Source organism: Neoarius graeffei, chromosome 3 (genome assembly GCF_027579695.1).
Source record: "Neoarius graeffei isolate fNeoGra1 chromosome 3, fNeoGra1.pri, whole genome shotgun sequence".
NCBI lineage: Eukaryota > Metazoa > Chordata > Actinopteri > Siluriformes > Ariidae > Neoarius > Neoarius graeffei.
Genome location: NC_083571.1, coordinates 73,058,710 through 73,073,084, shown reverse-complemented (window position 1 = coordinate 73,073,084; position 14,375 = coordinate 73,058,710). Strand labels below are relative to the sequence as shown.

Genomic DNA, 14,375 nt, shown 5'->3' with positions numbered 1-14,375 from the left:
CAAAGTTTAATATAAAATAGGAGAATTACATTGATCTTGCTCCTGAATTTACCCATGATATGCACTTTAAGTGTCTGTGTGTTTCCTGATCTGTTACATGTTCACTTGATGGGTTATTCATGGCCCAAACACTGTCCTGTGCTTCATAAGCAGTTTGTTTATCTTATAATCCAGTGCCAGTTTGTAAAATATTCACCAAATGCCTGAGTTAATCCTCAGGATTCAGTTATTCAGTGTGCATGAACTTTGGTGAACTAAAGTGACCGTAGCACAATATGCAGAGCAAGCTAGAGTCCTGCAGTGTTTCTTCATCTATATTTAATTTCAGCTGTTTTTATATTGTGGCAAATATCTTTGAAAGATGTTATATAGACATCACATCACATCACATTATCTCTAGCCGCTTTATCCTTCTACAGGGTCGCAGGCAAGCTGGAGCCTATCCCAGCTGACTACGGGCGAAAGGCGGGGTACACTCTGGACAAGTTGCCAGGTCATCGCAGGGCTGACACATAGACACAGACAACCATTCACACTCACATTCACACCTACGGTCAATTTAGAGTCACCAGTTAACCTAACCTGCATGTCTTTGGACTGTGGGGGAAACCGGAGCACCCGGAGGAAACCCACGTGGACACGGGGAGAACATGCAAACTCCACACAGAAAGGCCCTCGCCGGCCGCTGGGCTTGAGCCCAGAACCTTCTTGCTGTGAGGCAACAGCGCTAACCACTACACCACCGTGCTGTCCATTATTATTATTAGCCATTGGAATATTTATTAATGTATTATTTTTTAATTAATGATTTTTTTTGTTATTGCCCTGTTATAGCAATATAACAGAAATACTTTTATTATGTATATTATATTTATATTATAGGGCGGCACGGTGGTGTAGTGGTTAGCGCTGTCGCCTCACAGCAAGAAGGTCCGGGTTCGAGCCCCGTGGCCGGCGAGGGCCTTTCTGTGTGGAGTTTGCATGTTCTCCCCGTGTCTGCGTGGGTTTCCTCTGGGTGCTCCGGTTTCCCCCACAGTCCAAAGACATGCAGGTTAGGTTAACTGGTGACTCTAAATTGACCGTAGGTGTGAATGTGAGTGTGAATGGTTGTCTGTGTCTATGTGTCAGCCCTGTGATGACCTGGCGACTTGTCCAGGGTGTACCCCGCCTTTCGCCCGTAGTCAGCTGGGATAGGCTCCAGCTTGCCTGCGACCCTGTAGAACAGGATAAAGCGGCTACAGATAATGAGATGAGATGAGATGTAAATATATGTTATTTACTAGCTGGGAGGTCAGTATCATGAAATACCGTGACCGAGGTCTTAAAAGTACTGATCAAGGCCCTCTAGGTCGAGGTCTTCAAGGCCAAGGTCACGGCATTTCACCATATGGACCGACCTTAAGCTGGTAAATAATATATATATATATATTTTTTTTTTTGTTTAGCAAATTCTAACAGAAAATGAGAGCACCTGAAAGGGAAAACCTAGGCGAGTCGCCATTTTGAATCCTCATTCATAGCTGTAATGCAAATTGCTTCCTCCTTGGTATACAAGTGCACTTCCATGGCAGGAAAAAAAAAACTACATTTTGCCGCCTATGTAGTCCCCTATTTATACAAATAGGAGTCATTCAGGATTCAGCCATGTTTTTGCTTGGCATTAGCAAGTTAGAGTAGCCTGGCAAGCCAGACTAAGTGTGAATATTTAGTCTGGCCTCGCTCGTAGACATTTCCGAAGGGTGTGGGTAGGAACAACCTGCTGTCTTTCAAACTGTCTCTGTGCGTATAGGCCAACGCTCTGACCAATCAGCGCAACAGTGACTGTGACGTAGTCAGAGCGACAGAAAGCAGTGGGGGAGGCCTTGAAATAAATAATTTTTCAAAATGCGTATTAATTAATAAACAGGTTTTAGATATTAAGAAGTTTGGAGATAATGACCACAAGTTTGGAGTCTGTACCACATACTTAACATACACTCTTATTTTTTTCAAGTGTTTTTCAAAGGTTTGCTTAAACTGTTTTTGAGAGTTTTTATTTTTATTTAGTGGTGTTTGGTGAAATAATTTCCCTTAAATTTAAAATAACGGGAAAATAAGAAACAATCAAAAAGTAATGTTTCAAAGCTGTTTATTAATTCTTCATACTGCACAAACTAGCCCATCCTTTTGGCTACGAGCGGAGCCTGCTGGTAGATCAGACTTTTGCCATAGCCGGTCGGCAAAACAGCGAAAACGTCCTTCTTGAAAAGGAGTGAGCGGAGAGCCTCTTCCTGCTCATGTTTCAACGAAAACTCCAAGTCTAATTCTTCTAAAACTGATTCCAAAGCGGAGTCAAACGTGCGCTGTTCACTAGCCGTAGCCATCTTTCCTGTTGTGCTTTCTCCAGCGTCGCACAGCTTTGTCGTCACTCCTGCAAAAGCCCACCCAAAGAATCCAAACAAAAACCTTGCGTTGTGATTGGCGGGCACGATTTGATGCCCGGGGTGTTTTGTTGATATGGTGCGAGGCTAGACCCACTCGCAGGCAAAAAATATTTTTGGCCGCTAGGCGGGTGGGTCTAGTTTACTAGGCTAAAGTTAGAGGTTTTTAGCTTTCTCCTGAAATGTTTTCTTTTATTTCTTCTTCCTCAGGGTAGTAAAACTCGCTTTCGCTGTGAACACTGTCGTTATCGCTATCCGTGCTGTAAAATTAATGCTATTATCCTGAGAAATGCTGGCAAAAATTGATAATCTTTTAAATTTTTTTATAAGATAAATGTTGACAAAAAATGCTACTATGTTTGTTGTTGTTGTGAACGAGTGAGTCGCCGGAGGTCTGTAACCGGGGTCCGTACTGTAGGATACGGACCCGCTCGCCAGCCAATCAGAGCGCAGGATTTGATGGAAACCGGACTGCGAAAAAAAAAACATTTTTATGAAGTTTTTCTGACTCAAAGGTATAGAAAAAATTAAATTTATGAATGCGGAAAAAATAGAAAGGTAAGTAAAATTGCTTTAATCGCATTAATAATTGTGCGTTTAGTCTCAGAAGAAACTAATAAATTAGATAAACTAATACACTACATTGTGTATAAATTATAATGAACACAGTTTCAGTGGCTGTTACTGTCTTCGAGTTTGGTTTTGGTTTTTATCCAGAATTCTGAATTTCTCTGAGAAAGTGATTCATCATGCTCGTCAACCTGTGAGATGTGAACCGAGTGTGTGTTCATGAGGAAGAGGTTACTGTCGGTCATTTGGCTCAGACTCTGCAATGACGCGCAAATTAATTAAACACCTTCAGATTTTATACATTTTATACATTATGTATCATTCATATATATATATATATATATATATATATATATATATATATATATGTGATGCCCCTCACATAATAGTGTGTTTTAGAAAGTTTATACATTATGTATCACACACATATATATATATGTGATGCCCCTCACATAATAGTGTGTTTTAGAAAGTGAGGTGTGTGTGTGTGCGCTACCGGTTTAAGGAATGTTTGGACTGAGCACGTGCTCGGCGGCGGTTTCTCGGGTTTGACCGAGAGTAACCCCGGAGCTTAAAGCGGCAACATCGTCCTGCTATAAAAGGATGGAGAGAGAGAAAAAACACACAGAGTGAGAACAGATCTGTAACGGAGCAGGAGAGAGAGAGAGAGAGAGACAGACACCGAACCGGACTGGACTGAACCGGACCGTGTGTGTGTGTGTGTGTGTGTTTATCTCCTGTGTGTGTGAAGGATTTTAACTTTATGAAGTTTGACTGTAAAATACACTGCAGTGGGGAACAGTGACAGGTGAGCGCTGTGTTTATGTTTATGTTTTTGTTTATGTTTTTGTTTATGTTTTCATGTTAAGCTGCTGTCACGTTCAGATTGTGTTTATTTTTATTAAAAAGCCAAAGAGCTGTAAAGATCTGGGACTGAATCTGTTTTTATCTTAAATTCTCTCTGAAGTGTTTCTGTGACTGAGTGTCTCCGGGTTTGGTGTTGGACTTTTACCTGCAGTGTTTTAATGAAAATGTCTTTTTATTATTAAAAATGAAAAATGTCCTGAAGGACAAAGACAAAGGCAGTGAGCTTCACTGGGCATCTGTATGAAATGACCGACAGTAACCTCCTCCTCCTCCTTCTCCTCCTCCCTTTTCTGAAAACACACAAACCACTCAAACCTCTTCACAAAGCTACACACACACACACACACACACACACTTAAAAATGATTTTTAATCATGTAAACAGGGCCTGTTTGGTCACATGCACTATTATTTTTGATAACAGAACAATCCCTTTGTGTTACTGAGCTTCATTCAAGTCTTTGGGTTCTTTAGGATGGTTTGCAGTCCATGAACATTTTTCTGTAATCATTAAAACCTGTTTACATGTCATATATCCTGCTCATAGACATTATAAGATTATATGAAAAATAAGTCTAACGAGAACAAAGAAACTCAGAGAAATAATTATTGTTAATGAATTAAATAAACATGATGGATGAAAGCGAGAGATGTATCACAGGATTCAATTAACTCGGCTTTTTAAAGGTGACCAGGTCATCTAGGAATATTTTCAAAAGCTAAAATGAGATTTTCTTCCTCCTGCTTTTATTATTTAAATTGTCTGAAGTGGAAAAATATACGAAAAAAAGGACTAAGAACAAAGAAACTTAGAGAACCGTCCTAAAAGCAACCAGCTGGTTTCAGACTTCAAACAAACAAACAAACAAACAAACAAACAAATAAATAAATAAATACTTAAATGTATTTTGTATTTTCTCAAAATATATAATATTTTCTTTACCATCCAGTTCTAGCAGGTTTTTTTATACTTTAACACACTGCCTGGACTGAAGAAATGCTCTGAGAACAAAGAAACCAATGAAGAGAGATTATTAATTTCTGACTTTACTCACAATTTCATATAAACTATAGAAATGAATTTCAGATTATTGACTGTCAAACTGAAGAAGTGTCTTGTGGAGAAAAAAAAAGCACCATTCTACCAGTATATAATATCAAAACAAATATGATTATCAAATTGGTAGGAAAATGCATCAGTGTTAGTGTTCTGTAGGGTCCTGAAGATCGCGAGTTATTTCTGAGTGAAGGAAATTATAAAATTCTCTAAAATTAAACAAATTACAAGGAGAATAATGCGAGTGTTGGTGGTTATGTGTTATCAAGGGCTCATTGGTGTGTTTTTAATGTGATCACTTGGAATATAAATTTTACTTAGCTTATTGATTGATTGATTTACGAATTAACGAATGTGCGTGTATATATGCAAATGCATATTTATTGTATAAATTATGACAGTAAACATTAAAGCACCATTAATGTAACAATAAATACATAAAGGAATGAGTGTAGAGTAGTTTATCTTTACAGGTGTTGATCTGGGTTAAAATCCTAACCCGCGTGTTTGCCTGGAGAAAACACCACCATATCATGTCACAGGACTGAGAATCGCTATTTTCGTAGATTGTAGCATCTAATCAGCAATTAATTCACTTTAACATTTGAGCTTCGACACACACAAAGAAAAAAAACAAACAGAAAAAAAACCCAACTAACTTCTTAAGTGTTCCAGTGTTTATCACCATGGTGGTGTGTTCAGGAGTGTGGTGTGTTTTCTCCAGTTTAACTCGGCGCACTGTAGCAGTAATTATTAGTAATCCAGTGATTCAGTTTAGTAATTTACTCATTTGTGTATGTGTGTACGCGTGTGCATTTATAGTAATATCTTGAACCTTTTTGAAGAAGAATAAACCTTTATTCGTCACATGCACACTTCAAGCACAGTGAAATTCATCCTCTGCATTTAACCCATCTGAAGCAGTGAACACACGCACACACTCAGAGCAGTGGGCAGCCACACCAGAGCGCCCAGGGAGCAGTCAGGGGTTCGGTACCTCGCTCAAGGGCACCTCAGTCCAAGGCTGCCCCACGTTAATCTAACTGCATGTCTTTGGACTGTGGGGGAAACCGGAGCACCCGGAGGAAACCCACGCAGATACAGGGAGAACATGCAAACTCCACACAGAAAGGCCCTCGCCGGCCACTGGGTTCGAACCCGGAACCTTCTTGCTGTGAGGCGACTGTGCTAACCACTACACCACCGTGACGCCAGTTACTTTTTGACGACAGTGCAGAAGTTGAACCCGCAGTGTGAGTGTGTGTTCTGTTCTGAGCCTCAGCTCTAATATGTACTGGTTCGAAGGTTGATTTTTGTGCCATGTTGAGTGTGTGCTGAATTTGGATCATGTCCCATCCCTCATCTTATAAAGTCACTCAGAGATAAGAGTGGTGTGAGTTCTGTCCAGCAAATAGGAAGTGCTAACTTGTGCTGGGCGTCTGGCTGCGTTGCCTCAAGTGGCATCGTGGACTGCGTGAACACCTGAGCGCTTTATATTCAGTTATTGGTGTGTTGTGTTGTCAGGTCCAGAGAGGAAGTGCGAGCAGCAGGAAGCCGCGGTAAGATGGCGGTCTGCACTCAGCTGGGTTTGCTGCTGTGGAAGAACTTCACCTACCGACGGAGACAGACCGTGAGTTTATACCGTGAATGCAAAACATTTTAACAATAACATTGAGTTACTCATACCACACTGAAGTTGATTATTTTCCTAAAACAGCATGTCCCCAAGTGTTTTATTCCTCGATTTGTTAATAATTAAAAGCATATATTTAATAGTGGTTAATGCAGGATATAAATGTACCACCATTAAAACAGTGTGGTCCAGCATGTGTTCAGCTTTGGGGGTCAATCTAACAGACGCAGAGGGGCAGCTGGGGAAAAAAAAAACAATGAATAGAGGGTTGTCTCAAACAGCTGACGGGATCAGCATCATCTAAGTCCATAAACTCCCTTATACTTCTAACCTGCTGTCATTTCAGTCTCAGATTCAGTCCAAGAAAAGGGAAAAGTGTCTGGATTTGTCCTAATAACAGGCAGAGAAAAAAAAAACATTTTACTGTTTATGTCTTGCATTAGATGAATTCATCAGTATCAGGAATGTTCCAACACACAGAGTAACAGAGTCAGATATGGAGAGCCTCGGCTCTATGTCGAAACAGGAAAAAGAGAGTTACCAAGAATCTTCACTTCAGTTGTAGGAAACCACATCAAAGTTGTCTACAAATCTCAAACAGAAACAGTCGTCCTGCGCAGCACATTTTTGTTTTCAAGTAAAATATCTGAAGTTTGAAGCACATCCAGGGATAGAATCTCTCACACGTCTTCACAATAAACCTAAAACCTCAAGCTGAGTCCTGCACAATCTGGATCACTTAATCAGGGACATAAACATATATTTGCGTAACAGTTGCTACTGTAACTGTATAAAGCCAAATCTCAGCTCGTAGGTAAAAACAGGTTCACTCGTTTGTAATAAAGCACTCATTTACACTTTCATTACAGTCTGTGGGGAGACAGTGAGGTCCTTACAGTGATTCCTTGATTTAATAGAACAGTGGTTATTTTTTTCTGTATTGAAACTTTGCATAGTGGGTACAGATTGGTAGACTGTGAACTCTAATGTACGATCTAAATGTTTAATCCCTGAAATGCTGTTTTCTCTCTCAGATTCAGCTACTGATTGAGATCGTGTGGCCTCTCTTCATCTTTTTCATTTTAATATCTGTGCGACTCCACTATCCTCCGTATGAACAGCATGAATGTAAGTGACCTGTAGCACTTCATCTCGTTCTGTAAAACAGTTCTGAGAAGCAAAATATGTTTGTTGATCTTTCTGAACTCTTGAGCTGCATTTGGTTTCAGCCATACCTGCAGTCACGCACAAAATAAGCATGTGAAACTATCTGCAGTTCATTGTGTAAAAATGTACTTGCTTAATAGCAGACACTGGATAGATCCATCCATCCATTATCTGTAGCCACTTATCCTGTTCTACAGGGTCGCAGGCAAGCTGGAGCCTATCCCGGCTGACTATGGGCGAGAGGTGGGGTAACTGGATGTATCAAAGACATATTTGCATCTGCGATGACCTGGCGACTTGTCCAGGGTGTACCCCACCTCTCGCTCATAGTCAGCTGGGATAGGCTCCAGCTTGCCTGTGACCCTGTACAGGATAAGCGGCTACAGATAATGGATGGAGGGACATATTTGAGTACCATATAACTGAAACAGGTGCACAATAACACTGTTATACCTGTATAATGATATAAACATTGGACTGTCACGTGTGTGATTCTTACACGCTCAATAAAATTGTGAACTATAATAGTTACTTTACCAAAAATCCATTTTAGTTTTATGTTAATTTATCAGTGTAATAAAGATAATTTCACCACCTATAGTTTGAACATTTCTGAATGAGTCTTAAAGACTGAAGGTTTTAGTTATGAGTTATTGATTTTAATAAGATTGGAATGTTTTCTGTTTGCATTCACCTGAATTTGGGGTGTTTGAATCAATCCCCTGTTTGCTTTGTGTGGAACATAGACTGAGCCTCAAAGAAGGTCAAGGATATCAAAACAACTCCAAGAAGAGCTATTACACATGATCCAGTTGTCTTCAATAAACATTATAAATGTGCTTGTTCAACTTTGGTCTAAAAAAAGAGCTTGGTATTGCACATGTAATGAAGTTCTTCGGATCTTCGTCAGTGTTACAAAGAATGATGGTGCTATTCAGTTTTGCATTGACTACACAGTTATTGCACAAAGAATGCGCTGTAGCATGAAAAAATGACTTTCCTGACTCTTTGGCCCTTATAATCATGAAAACAACAATAATGTGACTTATAAATCCAGGCTGGATCAGCAAGAGCTGCTTGATAAACTTGTTTAAACCTGTCCAGGGAGTTTCACTGAACTGTTGAGATTTAACTGTACTAAGTGTTTGCAATTCTTTTGTTTACTTAATATTTTTCATGATAATCTCTTGGAGCACTTAAAAGCTTGATACAGGAAGAACTTTCTGAACATTAAACAGTAAACACTAATGATCGCTTCTGTTTGTCTTAAACAAATCTTCTTTAGGCCACTTTCCCAACAAGGCCATGCCATCAGCGGGCACTTTGCCCTGGGTACAGGGAATCATCTGCAATGCCAACAACCCCTGCTTCCGGTACCCAACTCCTGGAGAGAGTCCTGGTGTTGTGGGCAACTTTAATGACTCGATGTAAGCTTCCCATAATTCCCCAATCTATAATCCATCCCCTTGAGGGAAATCTGTAGTTATAGCAGGAATGTTGGACCATATTGTTAAGGACAGATTTTAGGAAAAAAAAAGTTCTTTTCTTACTGAATAGCTTATAATTGGAACATTTACTGAATGTAAACCCCTGTGTCATATGGGTCTTCATTAAAAAAAAAAAATCCCTGGAGATCAAGTGCCCATTAAAGTTCTAGTTTCTATTCACCTCAGCTTATTAATTAGTAATAATCTTCTATACTAACGACAGTAAGATTAAACAGAAACCAAAATTTCCATGTTGCGTTAATCCCATCCTATTTGAATAATGTGTAAGCAGAAACTGTGATATTGTGTTACACATTTATAATCCCGGTACGTCAACATGGCATTGCTAAGAGAAGTCTCAAAATGGAAATTTATTACACTAAAGCATTCAAAGAAACAAATGGAAATTTACTGAGATGAAATGAAAATAATCATACATCGCTGGTTTGTTGGTTATTTTAACGTCACTGTTTTTCCAGAATCTCCCGGCTGCTCACTGACGCCAAGAAAATCCTTATCTACAGCCAAAACGATAAGAGTTTTGAAGGGTACAAGGAACTCGTCCGAGCTCTCAGGAAACTCCAGAACAACACTGCAGGTACATCCACAAAAACCACAGAGTCTCATCATCAAATGAATTATTTTGGGAATATTATTTATAGCATAGCTGAATCGTGTGACAGCAAAGCAGTGTGTGATCATTAAACGGCAGGTTTAATATTATATTACTGGCTCACTGTCCAGCTTCACCTCAGCTCTGATATGTTATCAGTCTGTGCCATACGCTCGGCCATGGGCACATAACTCGCCTGTCCTGCATACAGGGTTAAGCACTGCAAAATATGTGGCGTCCACGACTCTCTGAGATGAGTGCTGAACACTTTGTTCTATCTGAAACGGACACCGCAGGCATGTTGGTGTGTTTATTTCCTGTTCTGCTTCCTGGCTGAGTGCAGAAAGCTCTGAGCAACAAATCAGAATGGCAGAAATCTTCCTGCATTCAAAATTCCATCATTATCATGTTCTCAGATGCCTCAGGCTTTCTGGATTGTAATGCGTCTTGGTCAAGTATTCCCACTGGACAACACACACACACACACACACACACACACACACACACACACACACACACACACACACACCCTACAGAAACGCAAACCTCCAGCACTCAGACTCACATGGTAAAAGTTTACAGTTTACATATCATTGGTTTTCACATTCCTTCCTTTGTTTTCCCTTTAAAAGGCCTCAAGGTTCTGGAGCAGAATACTGTGCTCTGGGACACGGTTTACAGAGCTGTAAACAAACTGGTTTATCACAAACTTAGGTCATGACTCTTGATTTATTTTTAAGCAAGGCTAAAAGCATGTGTTTAGGTTGTCTTGGAACCTTTCTAGAATCATAAGCTGTATAGTTCCTACATTAGGCAACTTTCACACTTCTCTCGCTGCCTGAACAAATACATGAAGGAAATATCAAATTATGCAATGTTTCAAAGTAAATCGCTTTTTAAAATGTAAGTTGAAAGAGTTGGTTGTTGTGTAAATTTTCAATTCAGGAAACAGACCTCGAGTTCTTGAGTTCTGAAAAACATATTCTGGTCTCCTGAAATGGTTTCTTTTGTGGAAACACAACTGAAATGTAAAATTCCTGAAAATTCAGGAATTTTAAAATTCCCTCTTTAATATAGAGTTCTTGAGACAGTTCCTGGGTTTCTGAAAAAGTCTGTTTGGTGGAGATACGCCTAAAGTTTCACGCGGTTCTGCTGAAAATATATTAAAAGGTTCACGATATTATAAAAAAGGTCCCTTAACACAAAATGCATCTAAAGTTCCTGGGTTTCTACAAAAGGTTTCCGAGTTTTAAAGCTTTCAGGTTCCAGAGAAGGTTCCTCTTGTGTAAATACACCAAGTGTACACCAGGATGCCCTTTTCCCCGTTGCCTTTTGTCCCTTTTGTACTGTTTCACTGATTTCCTGCTTCGCTGGTCAGTGACTGAGTTTGGCAGCGACCCATTCCCCTTTCAGGTCCTCTGCGTCTTTAACACTCCATTCTTTTGTTCCCTTTCTTGGTTCTTTTTCAAGCTTCTGCTCATGTGTCAGCGTTCCACCTCACAGCAGGATGCAGATCCTCATGAGTCATCGTTCTTTTTGCATTAACATGAGTTTACTGGCTGACATTCGGTTTGGGTTCTTCACACGCTTTTAAGTGAGCCAAGTTCCACGTTTGAGCTTTGAGACTTAAATACAGGCTTTCAGTGTTCAGTCTTCGGTTCTCTATTTATTCAGACAATTGGAAGACTTTTGAAAGGAAGTTGTCTGGACTTTAAAAACTAAATGAGTCTGAAATTGAGCACGGTAATTACAGTAAATATTGTGCTTTCACATCTTTTCTGTTACCTCTCTGTAACTCAGAGGCAGAAGGCATGCTGGAAGTCGTAGTGTCTCTACGCAGCATTGAATGATTTTAATTATTGGCCCCTCAGCGGCTTTTTTACACCTGGGTCCTGATTCTCAATGTGTGCAGGAGGTTTCAGTCCCAGACAGGAAACTGTTTAGACCTGCGGGATTTCTCTCTAATGTCTAAATAAGATTTGTACTTAGATGTCAGTGTATTTTATGATGGCTTTAAATCAAATATGAGAAATATTAAATATGAAATAGTTTCAAGCATTAAAAACATAAAGGCTTTGTATCGTGTCACATTTTCACATACAGGATAATAAAACAGTGCTCAAAGAGGAATGACATACAGTAACCTCAGCCTGGCTCAAACCGGTTTAGACAGACAGCCTTTCTGGAATATTCTGACATATTGTATGTGAAGAGCTTGGAGAATAGCGTCTCAGTGTCTCACTCTCTTGTCTTCCTGCCCTGTCTGTCCTAAATACCACGCTGCATTATTTCACGTGTCACTCTTATTGTCATCATTATCATGTTTGCTTTATTATTATACGTGTTATTGCTGAGTGATGAGTTCTGATGTTGCTGTTTAACGAGCCCTGTTTAACATTCATAAAAATTAGTAGTTGCAATTAAAATAAATTAATTAAAACATTCCTGAAATTGTGTAAGAGCTCTGAACTAAACGCAGGTTTTTGGTTTTTTTTTTAAATTAATCTCATGATTTGTTTTTATTTTTTGCAGGTTTTAAGTTGAAGGACTTCCTCCGTGATAATGAAACCCTGTCTGAGTTCCTGGAGCAGAACACAACACTGAGTAAACATGCCGTGCAGCAGATAGTGGAAGCCAACATCAACCTGGAAAAAGTAAGAATGGTTTTAAACACATCACGTTTCAGACGTGTTTGGTTTTGTTCACTCGCACATCAGAAAATATTTCATGTCCTTCTTAGTAAAATAAGGAGATATAAAATCAGACCGTTTCTAAGTGTTTTATAGAATAAGCTCTGAACTCAGCGCTGTGTGGTTATTTGTTCATACGCCTACATGTAGCATGACACAAAGGTCAAACCATGAGGCGGTGCAGGTTCACTATTCACCGAACTGTCACGAGACGACTGCAGTCCACAGACACATGAGGGAGGAGAGGACGAGGGGACAGGATGAGGTGATGAGAGGATGAGGGGAGGGGACGATTCAGAACACAAGGGGAAGGACAGACTGCAGTCGCATGACAAGAACAGAATTTCCTGCATCCACCGCTAAAGGAGCGCAGCTGTGTTTCACATCCTGACTCAATGATTTCACGTTAGAGCTGATAGAGATTCATTTAAATATCTCACTGAATTTGTGTCTCATCAAACATGGATGAAAATCGATGGTTTCCTGAAAACGTTCCAGAGATCCTAAAAACACCCCTGCAGTAGAAACACACCTGAAATGTTGAAGGTGCTTTAAAATGTCCTTGATTAAAATGATACGCCCCTCTGTAGGAACGCTGCCAAGTCAGAGAGTTAGAGGGTTGACAGATTTGTTCCCAGTGTTTGAAAATAAAATGTTAAGTTTATTCCAGAATCATTTCTGTAGCCTTGAGAGAAGGACGAGTGGGGAGACGATACGGTACAGAACATTCTCACTTGAAATGGGAACGTGAAGGTCATGACAAACTATGATCACAAAGCAAACTTCTTCACGAACTTCAAACAAAAGAGCTTTCCAACAGGTCATTCTGTTCTTATTGATGAGTTATAGAAAGATGATACCTGCTTCCCCAGGTGCTGATTAAAGGTTTCGGAGTGCACCTGAGAGATCTGTGCAACACAACGTCACTGGAAGAGTTTGTAAGCATCGCTGATCACAACGTCTCCGAGATGACGCAGAAAATCATCTGTCAGTCGCCTGCTGATTGGCTGAACGGTGCAGAGAGCCACTTCCTGTCCAACCTTGACTTCCTGAAACCCATCCGGGTAAGATGCAGACAGACCCACGTGACCAGAGCGAAGGTTACTTTGTTTACAGTTAGACACGTCGGGATTAAACGAAAGTGTTGATTAATTCAATATAGCAGCAGCTCTGACAGTAGTGCAGGTTCATACATTATTAATGCACTCGTTCTAATACGTTATCGTTTCTATAGTAACAGGGACTCATTGGTGGTGAAGTTTTCTTTAAGGACATCATTGCTGGGACACTTCAGTTCATCATTAATCAGACTTTCTCTTTCAGCTGATGGAATGAGGTTTATTCGGTTTATTCACAGAAAACACCCCGCTTGCTTTTCTTCTGAAACAACACTAAAGAAAGAAATAATCGTCACATTTAATTGTCGCATTTTAGCTGCATTCATGCAGGTCAAGCAGTCAGTGTAGAAGAATAATGGACAGAATGAATTCTGGGCCATTTCCAAAATAATTTCTACAATACACACTTTGTGAAATGATTTGGAGAAACCGTTAGATCACATGACTGATCACAGAGTGAGCATTGTCCTTTTTTCAAGTTCAGAAGGAACATTTCTAACCACATAATAATTGTGTGTGTGTTTGTTCACATGAGAATAGGAACAGTTAGATCAGTGAGTGTGAATGCATGTTTCTGTGGGAAATGCAGGAAAACCAGGCGATTGTCCGAGTGTGTCAACGTGTTAGTCAGATGTCATTGTGAATTCACAACACCCTGAGCACTGGCTTTATTTATTTTTCCTTCATTAAAGGTCACAATGGTGAAGGAAAAAACACCCACAGTATTAACCAGTTTACTTCTTGACAAACAGAA

At 39.9% G+C, this 14,375-nt stretch overlaps 1 protein-coding gene across 1 annotated transcript in view; it reads left to right on the top strand.

The window, feature by feature from the left end:
- The first annotated feature begins 3,620 nt into the window (after positions 1-3,620).
- abca1a (ATP-binding cassette, sub-family A (ABC1), member 1A) overlaps positions 3,621-14,375 on the top strand; it is a 30,904-nt gene continuing 20,149 nt past the window's right edge. The window contains exons 1-7 of the mRNA XM_060917267.1: positions 3,621-3,798; positions 6,438-6,543; positions 7,581-7,674; positions 8,999-9,140; positions 9,680-9,798; positions 12,346-12,467; positions 13,376-13,567. Of these exons, the coding sequence (XP_060773250.1) occupies positions 6,478-6,543; positions 7,581-7,674; positions 8,999-9,140; positions 9,680-9,798; positions 12,346-12,467; positions 13,376-13,567 (735 nt within the window). The 5' untranslated portion in view covers positions 3,621-3,798; positions 6,438-6,477. The remainder of the gene's footprint in view (positions 3,799-6,437; positions 6,544-7,580; positions 7,675-8,998; positions 9,141-9,679; positions 9,799-12,345; positions 12,468-13,375; positions 13,568-14,375) is intronic.